The following is a 22,321-nucleotide window of genomic DNA, read 5'->3' on the forward strand; positions in this document are numbered from 1 at the left end:
TCCACTTTTTAATTTGTTGAGAGGAAGCTGCGCCATCGACTCTCCTGAACTCGAATACCTGAAGCTCGTGCAGCGCATGACAAGGTCATGGAGGCTCTCCAAAGACAACAAGCTCATTGCTGTATTCCAGAAAAGCCATTCTTTTCTGCAATTTTAGGAGGAAAGATGCAACTTTGTTCTGTCATTTTTCAATCAGACCCTTCTGAGAGAGATCCTTTGTTGATAATAGAATGGGGTTTTCTTCCCTCAAGGTTTCCAAAGACTATTTTCACAGTCTTAGAGAGGATAACACAAATTCTGATTAAGGCCAGAACAAGGTTATTAAGTTTAGCAGGTGAAGAATTTGCAGTTCTCTATTTACCACTGAAAAAAACTATCTTGATTGGGCAATGCAATATTCTGCAAATTCTGATGATTTGCAACGAGAATTATTTAATTTTGCAGATATTGCTTCTCTTCATTACCCGGCTCACAAATTATTGCAGCAAAATTGAGTTTTAGAGAGAAACCTTTTTTTAAGTAAAGAACCTTTAAACATAATAACTCTCTTCACTAAAGAGATCTGGCAGAGGTCACAAATCAGTCATTACTTGGTTGAACCAAACCAAGTTCCCAACTAAAACTTGGGAATCAGATATTCAAATAGTAGAGGGATCTCCTCAGATTGTTGAGCTTGCTGCTGTGGTTCAGGCTTCTCAGTTCTTCCCACAACCTTTTAATTTATTCACACATTCTGCGTTTGTTGCTAATGTGGTTAAAAGAATAGAAGGATCAGTTCTAAAGAATCCTAGTAATGACACTCTATATCATTGGCTTTCACGGCTTTTTACAACTTTACAATAACCAGCTAATCCACAGTTTGCTTCTCACATCAGGGCTCATTCTTCGCTTCCTAGATTTTTAGTGGAAGGAAACGCGAGAGCGGACAAACTGACAGTGCTTATTTCCAACACTTTGCCAAACATTTTGGAACAAGCAAAACTGAGTCAGGCCTTTTTTCACCAAAATGCACAAGCACTTGTGCAAATGTTTCAAATTTCCAAAAGTCAAGCTAAAGCTATCATTAGTACTTGCCCTGACTGTCAGCTTGTGCAGCCTCCTGTTTCTAGAAAGAGTTGTTCAACCCACAGGGTTTGCAAAGCCTGCACTTATGGCAAATGGATGTCACTAAATAAATAGCCTTCCCTTGGTAAATTTACCAATACTCATGTTTCAGTGGACACATTCTCTGGTGGAGTTTTTGCTTCTCTTCACACAGGGGAAGCAGTTAATCATGCCTGTCAACATTTTTAGCAGAGCTTTTGCTTCACTGGCTGTGCCCCAAGAAGAAAAAAACTGACAATGATCCCACATATATATCTCAAAAATTGGCCACATTTTTAAAGATTGGGGTGTTCGTCATATCCTTGGTATTCCACATTCTCCCACAACCAAGCATTTGCTGAGAGGACACATCAGACATTAAAACGCATTCTTGATCAAGAGAGGGGGTAGTCGAGGTCACACCACAGATGAGGTTATACAAAGATTTCCATGTTTTAATTTCTTCAACAGCTCTGTTGCAGAACCTGATCCACCGATTTCTAGGCATTTTTACAATAACACACAGGCAAAAGTGAAAGAAAATCCCTCTGTTTTAATTAGATACCCTGGGACAGGACCAATTGAAGGTCCATTCTGATTTATCACTTTGGACAAAGGGTTTGCTTCTGTCTCTACAGGTGCAGGAATTAAGTGGGTCCCAGCAAAAAACGTCAAACCACATCGCACCTTTTGCCTTCTGGATCAAGGCAGGCGACCTGGTTCTAAGGATCAGCACGGCGGCCCACTCTCCAGGGCCGCTCGGGCCAATGACACACGCAGACACAAATATGGTGGATGGTCAAAAGGCGTTTATTACTTCTTCTCATGGGGCCTTATAGTCTAAGGGGTCTCTACGTCAAAAGGGGGTTTGTCCTTCTTATCTATGGTTAGTAGGGAATGGAAAAGTACTGGGTAAGGAATGGAAAGTTACTGGCATTACTGTTAGTGGGGCCACATTCCTACTGTTAGTGGGGCCACATTCCTAGGGTAATCTCTTATCTTAGAGGAACAAAGGGTCCTGGCTTTCCGTGACATCGCGTGATCTTCCGCAGCGCCTGTTCCCTATCTACCACATCTCCCCCCCCTTTTTCACAAATGAATGAGGTAGTCATATACATAGGTACTAAAATGAGGTATAAGGTTGTAACTTGACAAGGGAAAGGGGTTTTGGAAAACCTGAGTAAGCTTTTGCCAGACAAGTTCAGAAAATCTTGTGACTGGCAGTGTTCCCTGGTTGAATTCACAGCAACGGTCATCGGCCTATGAACAGGATGTTGGTCCGTTCCAGGCGGCTCTGAACGAACGAGACCAGCTTGTTCAGCAGGCATGGTCCGAAGGTAACTGTTAGAAACAGCATTGCCAATGGACCTATCAGGGCAGAAATCAGAGTGCTTAGCCAAGGTGATTGATTGAACCAGGACTCGTACCAGCCCTGTTGGGCTTCCCTGTCTTTCTGTCTCTGAGCCAGTCGGTTCCGGAGTTCTGCCATGGAGTCTCTCACTACTCCCGTGGGGTCTGCATAGAAACAACACTCCTCTTTCAAGGCGGCACACAGGCCTCCTTGCTGCATGAACAGGAGGTCCAGGCCTCACCTGTTCTGCAAGACCACTTCTGAGAGTGAGGAGACCGACTTCTCTAGAAAGGAGATGGATTTCTCGATCCTTTGCCGGTCCCATCAATGGTCTCTTGCAGCTGGGACAGTCCTTGGTGCTGGGTCGCTAGGGCTGAGACACCCGTGGCCGTTCCGGCTGCTCCCAGGCCGAGCAGCATTGCGATTGTTATACCTGTCATTATTTCTCTTTTGTGGATCTGGCTGGGTCCCTCAAGAAGATGGTACATCTCTTCATCTGAGTGGTACAGGACTCTAGGAACAATCAGAACTTGGACACAGAAGTCGTTAGAGTCATTGAATTTGGGAAGGAACACACAAGGACTCACTCCGGATCGCTGGCAAACCCACATCCCCGATGCGGATGGGACTGCCCACTTATTGTTTCTCCTGTTAGGCTTGACAATTTTGGTGCAGACGTTGCCTTTCCGCCTAGATAGGGTTGCATTGCCAAAGCATCTGCCTCGGCCTGTGACTTGACTCAGGGGGATTCCTTTGCGAGGGGTATCCCATCTGCACTGGTGAGGGGCGTCAGCTGAGGAATAACTGAAGGGAGTGTTTAGAGCGACTCCTTCGTAAAAGGGGGGTTTGACATCGTAACAAAGCCAGCAGGACTCGGTTAGGTTAGGGTTGGATTCGTTCAGGGATACAAAGGTAGCTTCTAACATACGAAGGATTGGGTCTGAGTCTGACTCGGTTAAGCGGCTCATCTGAAAGGTTTCTGCTTGACCGGTCAGGACATTGCTGACCCCTGTGGGTCAGGTTTTGGGGTGGGTTATGTTTCTCCCTTTCGGCACGCTTTTAATCGCTTTGTTGGGTCCGACCGCTCGGGGTGCCGACGGCTGGAGCCTGATAATTTGCACGTTCACCCTCTCTTTTGACCCTTGAAAGACCACTGTCCACGATTTGCCTGTGGCCCAGCTAGGGTGATCTGGCTGCAAGACCGTCATGTTGTAATCAGTGCATGCCCAAAATCTAGGGATTTTATGTTGGTTTTGATGGAAGTTTCCATGAGAGAAGAAGGGTGTTTTGCAGACGATGGGTGCCCAGGTGAACTGTAAGAATTTTTCTGGTTCTTGTGGATCCCACCCAGGCCCCGACGGTCTGGCATCTGTAACTATGGTTTCGCAGCCCCAGTGCCCACAGTATCCCCATCCCGGGTGATTGCAGTAGCTTTTCCCAGGGTTTGAAGCTGGGCACCAGTAGGATAGGTACGAGTGTGTGACGTGTGGGGAATAGGGGTTTACCCTTGGCTGTCCTGGAAACAGGTCGGTGATGCGGAGCACGAAGGATGGGGTGTTTGGTGTGGTGATTTCTCTGAGTACTTTGCCACTACTAAGGTGTCGCATGACCCACCTGAAGGGCCGATGGGGGTAGTGGTCTGGGCTGGCTTGCCCTCTGGCAACAAGCCCCAACAGCAAAATCACACAGAAACACCCTTGGTGCTTGGGTCTCACCCGTGCGGGTCTCTCGGGTTCTGCCTGACGGCTTGGTGGTCTGTCACTTTCGTCTGGAACCGGGATGTACGCGTCACGAGGACGTCCCACGAGCAGGTCCTGTAAACAAAGACTCGCAATTCTCGTCAGTCTCATTCTGCTCGCTATGAAGGTCCGGTTTAATCGACTTAAGCCGACACCACCTGATTTTGCCGTCCTTTTTGACAGCTGCGTACCCTCGCCCCGTGAGCATCAGCCTCCAACCCTGTTCCCACTCACCTAGCTCGTTTCTAATTACTACCTGTGGGCCCTCTTCTAGCATTCGAGTGGCCCAGTGTTTTTGAACGGGACTGTTTGTTTCATCTCCCCTAGGGAATTGATTCAGTGCCAGCAAAGCGGTTGCCAGCACACGTGCCTGATCTCCTGGGGGAATGGCATTGGCAAAGCCCTCTGCTTTTGCCAACACTTCTATCTTGGTTTTCAGGGTCTGGTTTGCTCTCTCAACTATGGCCTGTCCGGTACTGTTATATGGGATGCCTTGCACTAACGTGATGCCCCATTTCGAGGCGAATTCCTGTACTTGTTTGGAGGTGAAATTGGAGCCATTGTCCATTTTGATCTGCTTGGGGATACCAAGCCAAGCCATGGCTGTCAGCCAGAGCTGAATTGTGGTTTTGGAGTTAGCTTTGGGGTGCTGTGTGGCTATGATTGTTCCGCTATAAGTGTCCACTGTCACTGCAAGCCATGCTCGGGGCTTCAGCAGTTCGCACCAGGTGAAGTCCGACTGCCAGATTTCTGAGAGCTTGAGACCTCTCGGGTTGACCCCGTAGGTCCAAAGGGGTGACTTCTGGCAATGAGGGCAGGTGGCTACCACATGTTTTGCGTCCGCTGTCGAGATTTCGCATCTCTTCGCCAGTGCTTTGACTCCGATGTGGAGTGACTCATGCAGCTGAAGAGCTCTTTGCAAGGTCCAAACGCCTTTTGCTGCGGCGTCCACTTTGTCGTTGCCGATTTGGAAGTAACCTTTGACTGGGTCATGGCTGTTGATGTGGATGACTGACATGGTGCCCTGTCGCGAGTAGAGTGCTTCTTCCAGCATTAGGGCTGCTGCTGATGTTGACACTCCTGGTCCTGCCATTGCTAGGCAGAGCCTTGCCACGAATATAGAGTCCGTTACGATGTTGAGGTGTTCGTCTTGGAAGAATCTGCACGCCAAAACCACTGCTGCTGCCTCCAATTGTTGCACTGACAGTGTGGGGTCACACGCTTTGACGCAGTGCCATTGCTCTCCTGCCTGCCACACTGCTGCTGCGGTTGAAGTCATGGAGGAAGCGTCTGTGAAGACCGTTGGTCCTGGCTGCGGTCTGTCCTTGACCTTCCGTGGCATGTCCGTGTCGACTACGGTCAGCAGCTTAGTCCAGGGTGGCTTGGAGGAGTAGGAGATTTCTCCTCCGAAGCCGGAGAGAGCAAGGGCCAGACACTCCAATATTGTGGCTGACTCTGTGGTCGGCTGCTTGTGAAACGGAAGGTGGATGCTTGTCGGCTGGGTCCCTAGGTGTTTCAAGGCGAGTCTCCTGCCTTTCATGATGAGGCTGGTGATGCATTCGATTCCTGGGGAGAATGCACGAGCGGGTCTTCCGAGGACCACCCATTGGATCGGTCAGGCCTTTTCAGCGAGTCCTTGGGCCAGTGCTCCCACTCCCCCTTCGGTGTAAAGTGGACGTACAGGTCCAGTGGCATGGCTGGGTTCCACCTGGCAAGCGTGCCAGTGGACATCTGGTTTTCGATGAAGTCGAGGGAGCTCGTTGCTTGCGGCGTCAGCTCCTTGGGTTCCCAGGGGTTCTTTCCTTTCAGGAGGTCGTACAGAGGGTCCATGACCTCGGGAGGAATCAAGACGATGTTGCAAAGCCACTGCAGCGATCCCACCAGGCGTTGCACGTCGTGGAGTGTCTTGACGTCTCGGTTGACCTTCATCTCGGGGGGTGTCACGTAGGAGCTTGTAATCCCTACTCCCAGGAAGGTCACGCAGGGTCCTCTCTTGATCTTTGTGCTCGCGATCTTGAAGCCGTTGGCCTGAAGGGTCTCCGTGATTGTGGACACCAGGTGATCTACTTGGCTTGTCAATGGTGCTGCAACCAGGATGTCGTCCATGTACTGGATGATGGTTGCGGTGGGATTGGAGTGTCGGACTGGCATCAGTGCTTTGTCCACGGTGATTTGGCATATGGTCGGGCTGTTGACCAGGCCTTGTGGAAGTACTCTCCATTGGAAGCGAAGGTTGGGCCGCTCGCCGTTCCGAAACGCCACGGAAAAGGCAAATCGTTCTTTGTCCTCAGGGTGCAGGGGTATTGAAAAGAAACAGTCCTTGATATCCAGTACTGTGCACGGCTGCCCTGCAGGGATGGCTGAGTTCGTGGGTAGCAGTGTCTGGACTGGACCCATGGGTCGGATCATCTTGTTCACTTCTCTGAGGTCGTGGACAAGACGATAGCCTTGTCCGGACCTTTTGGGGATCACGAATACAGGGGTGTTCCATGGGCTGGTGGAGGGTTCTATGTGACCCTTTTGCAGTTCGCGGTCGACCAGTTCCAGCAAGGCTGCCATTCAAGGCTCTGTCAAGGGCTACTGCTCAACCCATACAGGGTCTGATGACTTCCAAGTCAATTTGATTGGCAGCGGGGGGTGTACAGCAGTGGCCCTCATGATAAATTTGTAATCCGAAATCCGAGCATGGAAAGGACGTCCCTTCCTAACAGCGGTGGAGAAGTTTGCAAAATGTAGGGGTAGGTTGCTACTGTCTGTTCTGGTCCCTTTTTCGTGTGAAGTGTTATAGCCACCAGCTGGGTGCTTTTCCATGCCCGGGACTGCCCCCCCACTCCGTTCACTGGGGGAACTTCTTTGAATTGCCAATGTCCGGGCCAATGTGCTTGGGGAAAAATCGTGCAGTCTGATCCTGAGTCCGCCCAGAACTGAAACCCTGACGTGGGGATCCTGGCTGCCGTAAAGGCGGCATGTCCCCCACACCATCAGGGGCTCCTTCCCTATTTTCATGACCAAGGCCACCCAGGGATCCCGCTCTGGGGCGTCTCCTGCTGTTCCTGTGACTCCGGCGCGGCTTGTGGCGGTGGGGGGTGCGAAGGTATTGAGGGTGCTGCACAACTCTGCCATTGTATTGCTGGGGGGGATGCAAAGGTGACTGCTCCCTGTGGGGGCATAGGGTATGAGGGTCCCCTGCCCCACTGGGGGTTGCTGTAGCTGGGCCGCTGCATATTCCAGGTGGGAGGGGGCTGGATGCGGCCCAGGTGCCCCCTCCCTTTCCCGTTTCCTTAGGGCTTGGATCTGCATTCCTTAGCTAAATGCTCCTTCCTTCCACACACCCAGCATGGCCCCCTACCTCCCCCTTGGCGTGGTGGAGCAGCTGCTGATAGGCGCCTTGGCTGGGGGCAGTTTACTGCCAAGTGGCCTGCCTGGCCACACTTAAGGCACGCCATCACGCTGGATATTGCAGTGTGAACTGCTGCTTGAATGGGAGCTAGATGTTCCTCCTTTGCAACGTGTCTGATCATGGCAGCTATATTAGACCCCTGTGGCAGTGACCTTAAAATGTCCTTGGTTGCTTAGTTGCATTGCTGGCGTAGGCACTCTGCCAGCACGGGACCCTTCGCCTCTGAGGGTAACGCAGAGGAATCTAATGCTGCCTGAAGCCTGTCCGCAAACTGAGTGAAGCTCTCACTCTCACCCTGCTTTATGGAAGACCATGGCGATGGTCTGGCTACCACTTTGGAAGCATTACGGATGGCTTCTCGGGCAGCACGGGTTGTTGTCATAACCTCACGGGCCTGCAAGCCCTCAGCCTGTAGCTGGGGGATGATCATAGTGGGGTCTGTGCCCATTAGCCTCTGTATGGTGGAGCCGTGCAGTGGATGGTCTGCCCCTGTTACCAAGGCTAGCTGTTTGATGCAACTGTCCTCCCATTCTTGTTTAAAAACGATCATCCCTGCACCATCAAATATCATTCCACACGTCTGCTTAACATCAAAGGGAAGCATATCGTCCCCACCGAAAAGGCCGTCAATGAATGTGCAAACCATGGCAGAATTAATTCCCTTTTCTGCAATGTCTTAAAAATTGCCTGCACATCTTTCAGATTGACTGGTGAATAAGTCCTTTGGTTTCCGCCTGCCCCCCCCACACGGACCGGGAACACCAGAGTGGCAGACGGAGCCCATTCCATGCAAGCCATTTTTATTTTCCGCCAGTTTGTAAGCGGGGTTGGGTTTTTCTCTGGTAACTCCTTCACCCATGCGGGAGCGCTGTGGCTAGTGACCTTACGTGCCGCTGCTCTCTCTCTGTAAAAGCTAGAATCTGAGTTGGAATCCTCCAACCCTTTCTCGGGCTCAGAGCTCGAGTCCGAGTCCGAGCCGGAAGTCGAGTAACTAGACGCTTCCGCGCTGCTCTGCCTTTTCCTCGGGCTCCGACCCCGCCCCTTCCTGCGGGGGTCGGGCCGTTCCCTCCCCGTGGGATCCCCCCGCCTCCTGCTGGGGGAGGTCCTTGCCCTACAAGGACTTAATTTGAATAAAGCGCTCTGATTGGTCTTACGCGCCTCCACGGGGGCTGCCCCGTCAACCCGCTCGCCTGCGCATGCGTTGTTAAGCGGGCTGACTGCGTTTCCGCCCCCCGCCTCCTCCTTTCCGCCCTGACCACGCGGTCCGGCGCCATTTTCAAACGCATATGGTGGGGGTGAGTTTTTATCGATCCCTATGGGGTCCGACAATCCGGCCGCATTCCGCGCCTCCTCTGCGAGCCCCCGCCAGAACGCCCGCGCGTGTTCCCCCCCCTCCGATGGTGAGTCCGCTCGTTGAGGGGGATCCGGCGCTCGCGCCTCCGTGCGCCCGCCTGGGTCAAGCACCTCCGCGGTTTGTGTCGCCGCGCCCACCCCCAACTGCGGCACGGCTAATAAACAAGTTCACGAGGCTATCCAGGTTTCTTGCTCTTGTTGAGCTTTTTGCAGAGCCTGAACAACTCTGCCCCACGATTTTAGGGCTTTCCCTGAGCCCGAGGACATAGTGTCCTCCACCAGAGCTTTTGTACAATTATCCCACACGTCCGAATGTAGGACGTCCACAGGGCTTTCAATAGCCCCAAGCTTAATCAATCTCGGCAATGCGAGAGTTAAATCTCTAAGTTTACATTCTATACCCCATTGTGCATGCATCTCTGTTACGACCTTCGCTATGGCTTCCATGGTCCACGCTGGTCCGGAGACGTCCCTCCCGCTGCGGTTAGACCTGCTGCCACAGCCGCCGTCCTCTTTGCAGGAGAATCCCGGTTCCCCGGGCGCAAGTCGCTTCCCGGGTTTCGGGCACCAAATGTTGCCTTCTGGATCAAGGCACGCGACCTGGTTCTAAGGATCAGCACGGCGGCCCACTCTCCAGGGCCGCTCGGGCCAATGACACACGCAGACACCAATATGGTGGACGGTCAAAAGGCGTTTATTACTTCTTCTCATGGGGCCTTATAGTCTAAGGGGTCTCTACGTCAAAAGGGGGTTTGTCCTTCTTATCTATGGTTAGTAGGGAATGGAAAAGTACTGGGTAAGGAATGGAAAGTTCCTGGCAGTACTGTTGGGGGGGCCACATTCCTAGGGTAATCTCTTATCTTAGAGGAACAAAGGGTCCTGGCTTTCCGTGACATCGCGTGATCTTCCGCAGCGCCTTTTCCCTATCTACCACACACATCCCAGGACACTTGACGAGTTCAAGACCGTAGAAGCAAGTACACAGGTGTGAGCCAAACAGAGGGATCACGGGTCACACCTGACGTTCCTTGTGCATCGGTGGAACCTGCAAACTCTGATTTTATGTGGTTTATAAATGTGTCACTTTTTGGTTTCATAGAGCTCTAGTGGAGAAAGCGTAGGTTTTGTTTGGTTCATTTTTATTAAAGGTCAAAAGTCATGTTTTTGAATTGAGAAGGATATGGGAGGAGCTTAAGCCAACAATTAACTTATAAAAAGGATGCTGCAAAATCAAATGTTACTACAATGTCAGTATTGATTGCTTCTTCTAGTGCAGAGTTTTAGTCAATTTGTAGTGTAGATTTGTCTGTGGAACAACCAAAACCAAATGTCTGGGTAACCTTAGCCAAGGCAGCAGGCTCGGATACCATGTGTTTGTCTAATTCGGAACAGAAAAGCCTTTCTCAACCTGACTCATCAGTGTGCCAGTAAAGAATTTGCCCTTGATCAAAAAGCAATTCAATAGTAAGCCTGGTGAAATTGACAATGGCAGGAGCTCTGTGTAGGACTGTAACATTTGGGAAAAAGAACTTCCCAAAGCAGTACCTGCACCCCAAGAATTAGAAATCCTTGGTCCTTTAACAATGGATTTTTGCCTTACATTTACAGTTAATGATTAGTGAGAAAGTGATCCTCCAAAGCACAATGTTACTCTCCATTGTTTTGCATACAGAAACTCAAGGTTTTGGTGTAATTATTAAGAATGTTGAGAGTTGCTTTCTAAAGCTGACCAATATCCACGACAGTTACCAAAAGGATGTTGGTTCACCTGTGTAGATAGGCCCTGGCAGGGCATCCCATGAAGGTGGCCCATGTAGCAATGGGATGCTCACTGTAATTGCGCCTACTGCCAAAGCGGTCATTAAGAAGAAACAAAGGGGAACAAGATCTGCTCGTCATTATTGTGAAAACTGTAGAAGTGATTTCACGCCTTGGAAGGCTGCAAAAAGGGTTTCCGCAGGTTTGTTTTTACCCCGGCTGCCTTCAGCAATGGCATTGAAACAATTAGATCGGGTTGCATGTTGGCTGAGTAAACAAACTAATGGCACATCCACTGCAATCAGTGACATGTTGACCGATGTTAATAGTGTTAGACATGCTGCCCTTCCAAATAGAGCAGCAATTGATTTTCTTTTACTGGCACAAGGACATGGCTGTGAGGAATTTGAAGGATTGTGTTGTATGAACCTGTCTGATCACTCTGTATTTATCCTCAAAAGCATAGAAAAGCTGAAAGATTTGACAGCTCCAATTAAAGAAGATGGTGGCTCCTGGTTAGATGATTTGTTCCAAGGATGGAGGTTTGCACCTTGGCTAAGGGGACCTTGTAGAATAGGTCTCCATATGTTGGGTGTTTTGGCAGTGATACTGGTAGTAATACCTTGCATACGTCGGTGTGTGTGACAAATGATGGACAAAACAATCTAAGAAGTTTTTATCACACAAGAGAGAGAGGCAGGAAATGGATTCACACAGAATTCCCAAAATCTCACACAGATGGTGGATGAAGGTATGGACATGGAGGAAGGTTTTGAATTAAGACCTTAGAACAGGCGAGACTTTTTTGGAACAATCACTTGTAATTGCTATCAGACATGACTTTTGTCCTTTGAACTGACTGGACTTTCACAGCATTAAAATTGCTGTGTTGGAATATAGCAAGGCTGAATGCGAGCAAGAAGGATGCTTTATGCAAGTAACAAGCAGGTATACTACAGTGAAGCTATGAAATGCAAGGTAGTTAATAAACGACACGGTTACAAAGGCTTCTATTTAGCCAAACCGTGAGGGGGAATTGTGGGAATATGTGAAATCAGAGGGTTCTGGGACAGCTGCAAAAGGCAGACCTCAGAGAAAGCAGAACTTTGGTTAGAGCTAAGCGGTAGATTTGTCAGCAGAAAATTTATATAAGAAGTAGAAAAGTAAGGACAAATAGAACAATGGTTTGTGTCTATTACTGTAGAATGCAGGACATTCATATGTCTGAGATGTAACACAAAACAGAACTCCCTTTGGTCATCAGCAAACAGCTTCGTTTATTGCCTTCAGCACCCACAGTCCATTTAGCCCAGTCAAAACTCCCAGGCCGAGACATCTCATTGGTCTATCTCTGTGCCCCCAGACTCTGAACCAATGCAATGTCTGTATCTTAGGAGAGCTCCCATTGCCTGGGAACTTCTGTCAGTCAGTCCAGAGGCTGCTCCGTGGAGCTGAATTGGGCTCCTCATTCTAATTTGATTGATACTGACCCACCAGTGTATTAACGCTTGGCTGGAATGACTCCCTAAGCTACAGAAAAGTATCTCTAGCAAGATATTAGGAACTTCTAAGCTTAATAATTGTTATATTTGCCCAATTATCCCATCAAAAAAACAAAAAAACCAAACAATATTTAGGTAGCAGTAATTTTAATTGAATAGTTTAGAAAATATATAAATAAGGGATTATTTGGTTCAAATAATAGCACATAAGCAAAAGATACCGCGAGGTACGGAGGGCAGAGTTCTTGACCCTTGCCACTTCACGTACAGGCTTGCCAAGTGAAAATCACCCCTTGTATGTCATATGTCAATACCATCTCCTCCTATTTTCGGTTCGTCACTTTTCTGTCTCCGCCTTCCTCACCACCTTTACCACGCATGCGCCACCACTCGGTTTGGTGGTCGCACAAGTCTTTGGGGGTCGTCACTGATGAAGGCCCTGTAGTCTTCTTTGTTGTCCTTTAATTCACCTTTGGGTTACACATGCGCATCAAGCCAGCACGTAGCCAGTACAGCCAATGTAAGCCAAGACTAACGTATCACTCCATCTACATATCAAGGCAATAAATCCCTTATAATTAGGATTTGTTGGGACCGAACCAGGTTCTTGCTCATTTTTAGCAACTGTATCTTCAGCTTCTTTCCTGTGGTCCTTGAGAACAGCTGCTGGGAAGGGGGGTGGAGCCCCTCCTCTCCCTCTCTTCTTTGGCATTACAACTTTTTAACTATTTATTATTCTCAAATATTAATTACTGTATCAGTATCAATTACTCTTTCAAATTTTATCAGCATGAATGATACCTATTTATCACAATAATGGAGCTCTGTGCATTGTGTTTTAAGGCTCAAAAGCAGGTACAGTGTTTGAAATAAGCAAGCAGTGTTTTAACAAAAGCTATGTGTGCTTATAGTGGTTGCACAGAACTACTGTCAATATGCTCTTGCTTTGTGTGAGTGGTCAAAAAACTTTTCAAGTAAGTTGATTGCCTGCTGCCAGGGATGTGAGCTGCTGGCATCTTCCCACTGTAACAACCATGTAACGAGACTGATGCTGGAAAACAAACAGCTCCAGGCGCGTTCCTCAGCAGTCCCGTCCCTTTCGTCATTCGTACAGAGACCCGCGGCCAGCAATACTCAGCTGAGGACCAGAAGAGACCGGAATAGCCCGGGCACTCCAGCTTTAGTGCAAGGCATCCGGCAGCCTTGAGGGTACAAAGCGAGCACAGGTCGCAGCTCCTCGTGTCCGGAGCGAGCCCAGAGCAGCTCTCACAGGCCGCAGCCCCTCCCAGGCCCAGCTCCGGGCGCAGCCGGGGCCGCTCCGACTGTGCGGGGCCGCTGCCGGGGCGCTGTCGCGGCTCCTCCCGCGGGGCGGAGCTGACGCGGCCCCGGCGGCCCCGGCCCGGCCCCGCTGCGCTCCGAGCGCGGCCCCGGAGCGGCCCGGCCGAGGCAGCGAGGGACGGGCGGCGAGGGGCCGGGGGCATGGGGCGCTCCGGGAACGGGCGGACATCCCGGCAGAGGGGAGAGAGACCTGGCAGAGGGAGGAGTGAGTGGGAGAGGGGAGAGATGCTGGGAGGAAGGAGAAAATCCCAGGAGAGGGGGTCGAGCCCGGGAGTAGGGGAGATCACGGGACAGGGGGGGTGAGGTCCCTGGGAAAGGGTGGGTAGCCTTCCAAGACAGTAGAGAGCCCTGGGAGAGGGGGGAGATCCTGGAAGAGGGCGGACTAATCGGGAGAAGGGGAGATCCAGGGAGACAAATAAAACCACTGGCTACAGCTAGGGAAAGGAGGGAGCTTGGGACAAGTGGTAGCTTAGGACTGGGGAAAACCCGAGAGAGGAGGGAGAACCCAGGAGACAGAGGACAACCTGTGAAGGGGGGGAGATCCAGAGTAGAGTGGACAGGGCCTGGGAAAGACGTAGGAGAAGAAAGCCCAGGGCGGGGGTCCAGGAGCGGAGGCTCCTGCAGGTGGACTGGGAACCCAGAGAGCCCGGAATCACGGAGTCCTGCAGCCAGGCCGAGAACGGGCGCGGGTCAGTGCGGTTCGGGAGAGCGCGGCTGCGGGGCTGGCTCCGGAGGCGGAGGCGCGTGGAAAGCGCTGCTCGGCAGCCCCGGCGGCGCTGAGAGCACAGCCCTGCCCGGGGAGGCAGCACCACGGGCGCCGCTCGGCTTCCCAGCCAGGCCACGGCACCGCTCGGCTTCGCCGCCGGATCCGCGGCAGCTCGGAGCATCGCTCCCTGCCCGGGCCCGAGGCTCACCTGTGCCAGGTGCACCAGAGCATCGCCTCTGCCTGGACAACCCACAGCGAGCAGTGCCCGGCAGGGACTGCAGATCCCCTTTGGTGGCAGAGAAAAAAGAGCAAGGAATCTTCCATGGGAGAACATAGGCAATAGGATGAGGTGTCAGTGTCCAGTGTGTTCAGATGCACTCACAAGGACACTATTGCTCTTGGCTCAGAACATGGAAAAGAAGTGGGCAGACACAAATCAGAAGCTGGTTGCAATATCCAGGAATCAGTTATCAGAAGAAAATGCTACGCAATTGCTGGAATGCTTAATGGATGACTAATTACCCCTTGCCAAGTAATCTGGACCTTTTAGGGGCAGCATACTTATCTCTCAAAAATTACTCTAGAGATATTCTTAAGAAAATTTTGAAGAAAGGCTCATACACCCACATTTCAATGCAGTTGCTGTGGGTTTGATAAATGAAATCTGCTTTAATGTCTTGATTTTCCTAAAGATTTGTGGGGGTTGTTTTTAACACAGGCATGCATGCTAAATTTGAGAATCTAAGGTAAGGTCTTTTTATAGGGGATATGGAAGAGACAGGTCTTCAGCCAGCAATATGTCAGTGAGAGACAGCTCAGCGATGATTACTGAGAAGAAGAACAGCCCTGCAATAGAGGTGTGAGCTGCATTGAACAGCGCTTGCTGTGGGCCAGAGAGCACAAAGCAGGCTGGCCTGGTGGGCCTGAATATTCCTGCCAAACACTCTGCATCTCACCCCTTTGCTCGGGCTCAGTGCAGAACTGCAGGATTGCGGGCGCTTCCACCCAGAGCTGCGTGAGGCGCTGGCTCCTGCAGATGTGCCCTGCCAAGCTGTCCCTGCCTCACGCTGGCCTCGCTTCCCCTGGCACAAGAGCCGGGCCTGAAGGAGGCTGCCCTGTGCTCCAGCCTGCCGAGCAGCCCGGCTCCCTGCCCCGGAGCCCAGAGTGCTGCACACACTGCTGACCTTTGCCAGGAGTTGCAGGGCAGCCGGCAGAAGAGGAGGAATCTTCAGGCAGCCCAGCAACCCTCGGCTGCCCTTGATCTTTCTCTGCTCCTGGGCACACTCCAGATGGCCAATGCCTCCAGGCTGGGCTGTGCCCAGCACGGCTGCGCTTCCCCTCGGCAGCAGCCAGCTGCCACCTGGGCTCTGAGAGCGGAGGATTCGCCCACTGCCGGGAACAGGCATCCAGGGCCCGGCTGCTGCCTCTTGCAGCTCCAAGGGCCTCCTTCCAGCCTGCCTCTGCTGGGGCTCAGCCTGCTCCGGCCTCTGCCGGGGCTCTGCTGGGGCTCCACCCCAGCCAAGGCTGGGCCCGCTCTCACCTCACAGGCGCTGACAGCTCTGCACCACAGGAGACCTTCCCGAGCACCCTCTCTGATCTTTCTGCTTTCTCACTTGAGCAAGGCTCTCCTGCAGCCAAAGAGATTATTGCATTTCGGGATACAAATCCAAGTGGCAGGAGCCCCAACGTTCTCCAGTCACAGCTGAAGGCCTGCATCTGCACAGGGTGTTGGGCTGCCTCATTCTTCTTTTGGTTTTGACTTCAAATGCCATTGCCCTTTCTGCCTCAAATAGAAATACCAAAGCTGGCCAAAAACAGACCAGTGGGCCAGATTCCAAAGGCAGTGTGGTCTGGAGAGGATGAATGAAGAACATCCTTCTTCCCCACTTTCACACCATGTCAAAGACATTGTGTCACTTTCCACCTTTAAGAAACAACAGACAATTCAGAAGAAATTCTTGAGCGTATTCGCAGAGTGAGAAGGAAGGGAATCTTCAAGGTGACTTGTGGTTTCAGAAACTGTATTCATTTCCAATCCTTCTCTGCACTCCTATTAGACAATCCTACTCTAACCCTAACCCTAATCTTAATCCTAATCCTAATCCTAATCCTAATCCTAATCCTAATCCTAATCCTAATCCTAATCCTAATCCGAACCTACAATCCCACTCTAAAGTGGTTGACGAATAAATGGTCCTGATGTGATTGTCACATTCTTGTCTCCCTCCTCTTCTTAACTAAAACAATCAGCGGCACCAGGCTGGACGCAGGCTCAGCAAATGTTACAAATGGATGCTGCCCAAAGGGAAAAAAAACAAATCAACAAAAAATAATGGACTGTGACTTTACAAGCTCAGTGCTTCATCGGATTCCTCTGTCTTATAGAAGGATGCAGGAACAGGACCAATGGGACCATCTAGACCTCCATCTTTATGCGCCGGACTTAGCTATCACAGGCAAACGTGGCCCAGAATCCCACTCATCCATTTATCCAGGTGTCTTCATCTTGCTAGGATTTTTGCCCTGCCAGTGCTCTAGAAATGGTGCTTTCTGTCCTTGGAGTTTCTTCTTTTCAGGTATCTCTAAAGCCTCACACTGGTCCCTCTCTTTGAAAGACAGGCACTGTGCTGATTCCCACAGGGAGACAGAGCAGTGTCTACCTTTCCATGCCCTGCCCCTCGTGTGCTGGATGGCACCTTCCTTCCCAGCAGGGCCAGCCCAGTGGCACTGGGCCCTGCAGTTCCCTCTCTGCCACACAACCTGGCACTAACCCTGGCACAGTTCCCGTCTGCTTGAGCGTGGCAGGCAGCAGATGGGGCTGGTACAAGTCCCTCCCAGCTCTCCCTGTTTGCGTGGCAGAAACCTCTAAGGGTGGGCTGGGGGGCACAAACCAGGGCCCCCGGGAGGCTCACAGTGAGCACCCCAGGACCCCTCCTGCCAACAGCCAAATCTCTGACCCCTAGGCTGGGACTGGCTTCCTTGGGTTCCTGCACCACCATTTCATGTCTCTGTACCCTGCATTGCTCTACTTCAATTCTTTTGCCATTAGATAAAACTGAGCACACCACCAAATGACAAAAGAGGGCAACCAAAACAGCCAGAGGAGCTCTCTGACTCAGGAAATGCAGAGAGAGGTGGAGTTACTCAGTTTTGTGAAGAACAGGCCCCAGGGAGACTTTATTGCCACTTTCCAAGACTTCAGAGTGGCTTTGAAGAAAGTGAGGGACATATTTTTTAACAGGGCCAGTTACAATAGGATGTGGCTGAATATTTTTAAACACAAACACGATCTAATCAGAACTTGTTTACTCAGAGCATGGTGTGACTCTGGCACAGGTTGCCCGCAAGAGCTTATAGGTGCCCCATCCCTGCAACCATTCCGGCTCCAGTGGGAAAGGGCTCTGAGAAACCTGATCTCTTTGAAGATGTCCCTGCTCATTGCAGGACACTTTCACCAGAGGACCTTTACAGGGCCCTGGCAGCCCAGCCCAGTCTAGGATTCTTCATCATTTTCATTTGAAGAGCACCAAGAATGGAGGTGAGGAGGAAGGGGGCTCATCTGATGCCTTGGACTTGAGTGGAGGAGGAGCCCATGCCTCAGAACCTGTTTCACCTGCAGCCCCTTCCCATTTTACCTGCAGGAGCTCCCTGGCAGACCAGCGCTGCTCCTCGTCTGTCTGCAGGCAGCAGCTCAGGAAGTCACGCAGGCAAGGCGAGAATCGGTTGGGCTGCTGCAGCCGTGGGGTCCCTACTGTGGCTATCAGTTGTGTAGCCTGGAGAAAAAGGAGACACCAGGCTCCACTTGCTGCTTTCACATCTCCCTTTGTTTAACCTCTGTTCTTCAGTGGCAGTTTCTGCCCTGGCAGAGACCCAGAGATCATTTTCCTTTACCAACCAGAAAACCCAAACCCGATGCAGCCACAGCTTTTCCACCATCCCACAGATCTTGCCTTGGCAGCTGATTTCATTGACTGTGCTAGTTAATGGGAACTACATCAGAAAACGCACATTTGCTTCCATAAGGATTCACACCAGCTTGAGAGGCTTTTTGGAAGAGGGACTGTGCTATACAAACTAATTTCAAGGGTTAGTACATGAAAGGCATGTCTGCAGTGCTTGTTGGTCCTTTAAGCACACGTGCCCAAGAACAAAACTCATCATACCTTTTGTGCTTTTTTTGAAAACAATGGTAATTGGAAGGAAAGAAAGGGAATCCATCAATTAATCCCCAGGTAAGGAAATAAACATTTGCAATCTCATCTTCAACAGAGACTCATTTAGATGCCTGCACAAATGTATTGGGATGAAAATTGCTGCTTGGGCACAAAGGAGCCACCTGAAGCTCTGTCTCTCAGCAGTCTGAAAATTGTCATGGTCAGCAGCTTCCCATTTTGCAGCAAAAGAAAAATTGTCATGGTCAGAAGAAGGAGAGGTGCCATCCCTATGGCCACCCTCTGCTCATTTGGCTACTCAAGTCAATGCATTAATGATAGGCCCATGCCAGAAAGGGCCTGGAAAGAAATGGGAGGTTTTGGCAGGCTCTCCGCATCACCAGGCTCTGGCTTGGTGACACAGAGAATGTGCCTTTGGCTAGGAGAGAAACACAGTGACTGAGTGTTTCAGCAGCACTGTACAAGAAGCAGAAGAGACTCAGTGGCCTTTACACTCTCATGCCCAGGTTTCAGGCATGTTTCCCAGTGAGAAGAAACTGTACAGGGAGTTAGGTTCATCTCTAAAGACCACAGTTTTAGAAACTTTGTTGGGTTTGTGTTGCCTTCCTTCATTTCTGGAAAGATAACAGCAGTTGTCAGATGCTTCTTTTCTGCTATTAAGGCCATCTCCACAGCCAAAGGATGGGCACACTTAAAAGCCAAAGGAAAGTGTTGCCTGAGAAGAGAGTTTGTTTGGAGTTTGTTTGCATGTGGTAAGGCTTGAGTTCCCCCACTGCTGAAACCAAAACTACAGCAGATGCTGATGTGTTGCAGGCACATTTTTAGGAAGGGACCTTGGTGGAAGTAGTTCAGGCAGATGGCAATGGGCTTTTGTCCAATGGCACGCAGGACAAGGGACAGGTGAGAAAGACAGTGGGATCAGTGAGTATTTGCTCCTTACTGTGATGGGACTTTCGTTCCAGTAGGGAGGTTCTTGTTCGATCATTTCAATCCCCACAATTCCAAAAGACCATATGTCCACTTTGGGACCATATGGTTGACTTGTCAGCACTTCTGGCGCCAGCCACCAAGGAGTCCCGACTACCGAGCACCGTCTGCTCTGCTCAGGGCTGAGCTGAGTAGAGAGGCCAAAATCACCTGAGGAGAAAGCAAAACTCTGTTTCTATTTGAATTCTGTGCAATTAGGAAAGCAAGCCAAAGAATTGCCCAGTAGAAGTTGGAAAATGTGCTGTTGAATCTCTTGGCATTGGCGACTTTTAAACACCCCCATTTTTTACACTGTCGCCAGTAGTGTCTTTTGTTCTTTGGAAGCTTTAGACTTGTAACTCCCTCCCTCTGGAAGGGACACACACAGAGCAAGGCCACTCTTGACTGCTTGTTCCTTGTCCTACCTCTGTGCACGTTGCAACTGTGCCCTCAGCTCACAGCGGGTGTCCCTGCGCTGCCACCAGCCCCATTTAGGGGAGCTGGCTGTCACTCCAAGCAGCCCCACACCCACATCCCTGGAATGCTGCTCCTGACCAAGAATACACTGACCCAGCTTGATAGAACCATCGGTTCTGAGAAGGATGTTGTCACTCTTCACATCTCGATGGATCACATGGTTTGAGTGAAGAAAATGCAGTCCTTGCAGGCACTGAGAGAAGAAACAGAAAGAGGAGGGCCAAAATGAGTGATGTGATTTCATCCCACAAGAAAGGCAACAAAGAATCTAAAAGATTCCCTCTGCAGGGGAATGGGCAGTAATGGCAGAACACAGTGCCACTGAGAGGAAGAGCTTGCTGCTCCAGCACTTGAAGAGCAGGACCTTTCTGAGGAAAGGCATGTCAGCTTCTGAAAGAGCAACAGCACCTGCTGTTATAAACTGTGCCCTGCAAACCAGCCAAGATGACTGCTGCTGCAGTGCATGTGCTCAGAAGCAAAGAGCCTTTTGGCTGCACTCCTGTCCTTGTATGCTGAGGCCTGAGAGAAACGAGTCTCTCTCTTTTTTCTTTGCTGATCATTTCAAATCCTGCCACCAGCACCTTTGCTTTCACAGGCAAGGAATGCAGTGAAGACAGACTCCAGGCAAACATTTAGAGAGGCAAGGTGGAGAACAGCAAATACAAATACATGAGCTTGAGCGAGAATACAACAGCAGGAGAGAAGAGTACTGGCACTGAGTAAAGGGAGTGCAGGAGCACTGGCAGGCCTTGCACTTGAGATGCTTTTTCTTGCCCATAGCATACCAGCAACACAGAACCAAAGCTTGGCACAGGAAATCACTGCAGGTCTGAGCCCCTGTTTCCCAGACAATCCTGCCCAAGCCCTTGGAAACACAGATGGGATTGCTGACCTCCCGACTGATTGCTGCTGCCTCATCTTCATACAGAGCGGTCGTGCTGAGGATATCGTTCAGGGTGCCTCCGTCCATGTACTCCAGCACCAGCCAGAGTTCCTCACCCACAAGGTAGCTGAAAGAAGGAAAGAAGGCCGTGGAGATGAGCATGCATGGCTACGTTGATTTTTGCCTCCAGGTTTCTTACTTCCAAATGCCTTTGTGACAAGGACAGAATCATAGCAATAGAAATTCCCTCTTGGCTGTGCATTGTTTGCAATCTTTGCAGTCTCAAGGAGAAAAGCACAGCTGTGAAAAAGGAGATGTCTTAGATGGCTAGTGAGTGAAAAATGCAGTTTAGAAACAGCCCAGGTAAAAAACCTGTCAGGCATGGTGTTTCTGGAAATAAGCACCTAGTCTTCCTGGCATGCCCAGCAATGGCAAAGAGTGGCAACAATCCAAGGGAAATCCATTTTAGGACGGTTCATCAGCATTTCAGAAACTTGAAAAAATCAATCCCAAAAATATGTGGAGGCAGTAAACTTTGAGGCTGATGACTAAGGAAGATACAGCTGATCCAGATTTTGAATAATTTTGGAATAATTTTCAAACTAGGTGTGCCAGGGAAGACTCATGCAGAAGGGATGCACTCTCTTCTCATCCATTGGAGATGAGTAGAGAGATATGAATAAATAAAAATTGACAGCTCTACTATCTGCCACTGACCAAAGTGGGTTTTTAACCTCTTATGTTTGCTGTATGTAAATGCACACATGGGATAAGACCAGAACCACTCACCTGTCTAAAAAATTCACAACATTGGGACTCCTGTACCTCTTCATGATTTGGATTTCATTAATGCTTCGTTCCATCCTTCTCGGTCCTTGAAGATTTATTTTCTTTATGGCCACCTAAAATGACATTGAAAATCAGTAACTTGAGCAGTTGGTGGCAGGAGACAACAACGCACATGAAGCGAGTGATTTTGCAATGCCACAGCTGAGCTGTGCCAAACTGCCTTGTGATTAGGCACTGCAGTAATTAGGAAATGACATTCCAACAGCCCATTTCTCTGCTCCCTTGGGAGCCAGTTACAGAACATGTGGGGCCGCTGACATTTTGCCTTGTCCACTTGGTAACAGTGGTGTCTCAACTATCACCCACAAACCTCTGACCACACTCTCCGCTGCTCTTTCTAGGATTCAGAAGAAGTAATCCATGCCTTAATACTCTGTGGATCCATCTTGGGCAATGGGCAGGGCTTAGGGCTTTTAGGGCACTTGCAGATCTCTCCCTATGTGCAATTGCCAAGTGCAGCACTGCAGGTGGCTAAGGAACTACCAGTAACTTTCCGATGGATTTGCTGGCAGCCAGAATCAAGAATTCAGGACTCTGAAGCTGTAGCCCCAAAGAGCAGGGAGGTGCTCTACGGCACCACCTTTGTTTTAGCAATGGAGAGTGAGTGAGCGCGTCCTTGTCTGAAAGGAAGCGCTGCCCTGCGTGCCTTCCTTCCGGCAGCTGAGGAGGACAAAGTGCCAAATGTATTTTGCAGGCTGGCACCAGTCTGTGCTTCTTGTGCTTTTTCAGCACGGCTCTAGCCAA

At 50.3% G+C, this 22,321-nt stretch overlaps 1 protein-coding gene and 1 pseudogene across 1 annotated transcript; one reads left to right on the forward strand and one right to left on the reverse strand.

Moving 5' to 3' along the window:
- Positions 1–22,321, forward strand: part of LOC132087020 (serine/threonine-protein kinase PAK 1-like) — a 353,184-nt pseudogene that overhangs the window by 212,191 nt on the left and 118,672 nt on the right.
- On the reverse strand, positions 13,289–21,624 carry LOC132086358 (serine/threonine-protein kinase PAK 1-like; the record flags this gene model as incomplete). The annotated part of the gene is made up of 6 exons (XM_059491962.1): positions 13,289–13,324; positions 15,060–15,113; positions 19,343–19,539; positions 19,939–20,038; positions 20,738–20,855; positions 21,518–21,624. Coding segments are annotated over 6 exons (612 nt in total), but the record flags the coding sequence as incomplete, so codon positions are not given.

This window comes from Ammospiza nelsoni, chromosome Z, assembly GCF_027579445.1.
Source record: "Ammospiza nelsoni isolate bAmmNel1 chromosome Z, bAmmNel1.pri, whole genome shotgun sequence".
NCBI lineage: Eukaryota > Metazoa > Chordata > Aves > Passeriformes > Passerellidae > Ammospiza > Ammospiza nelsoni.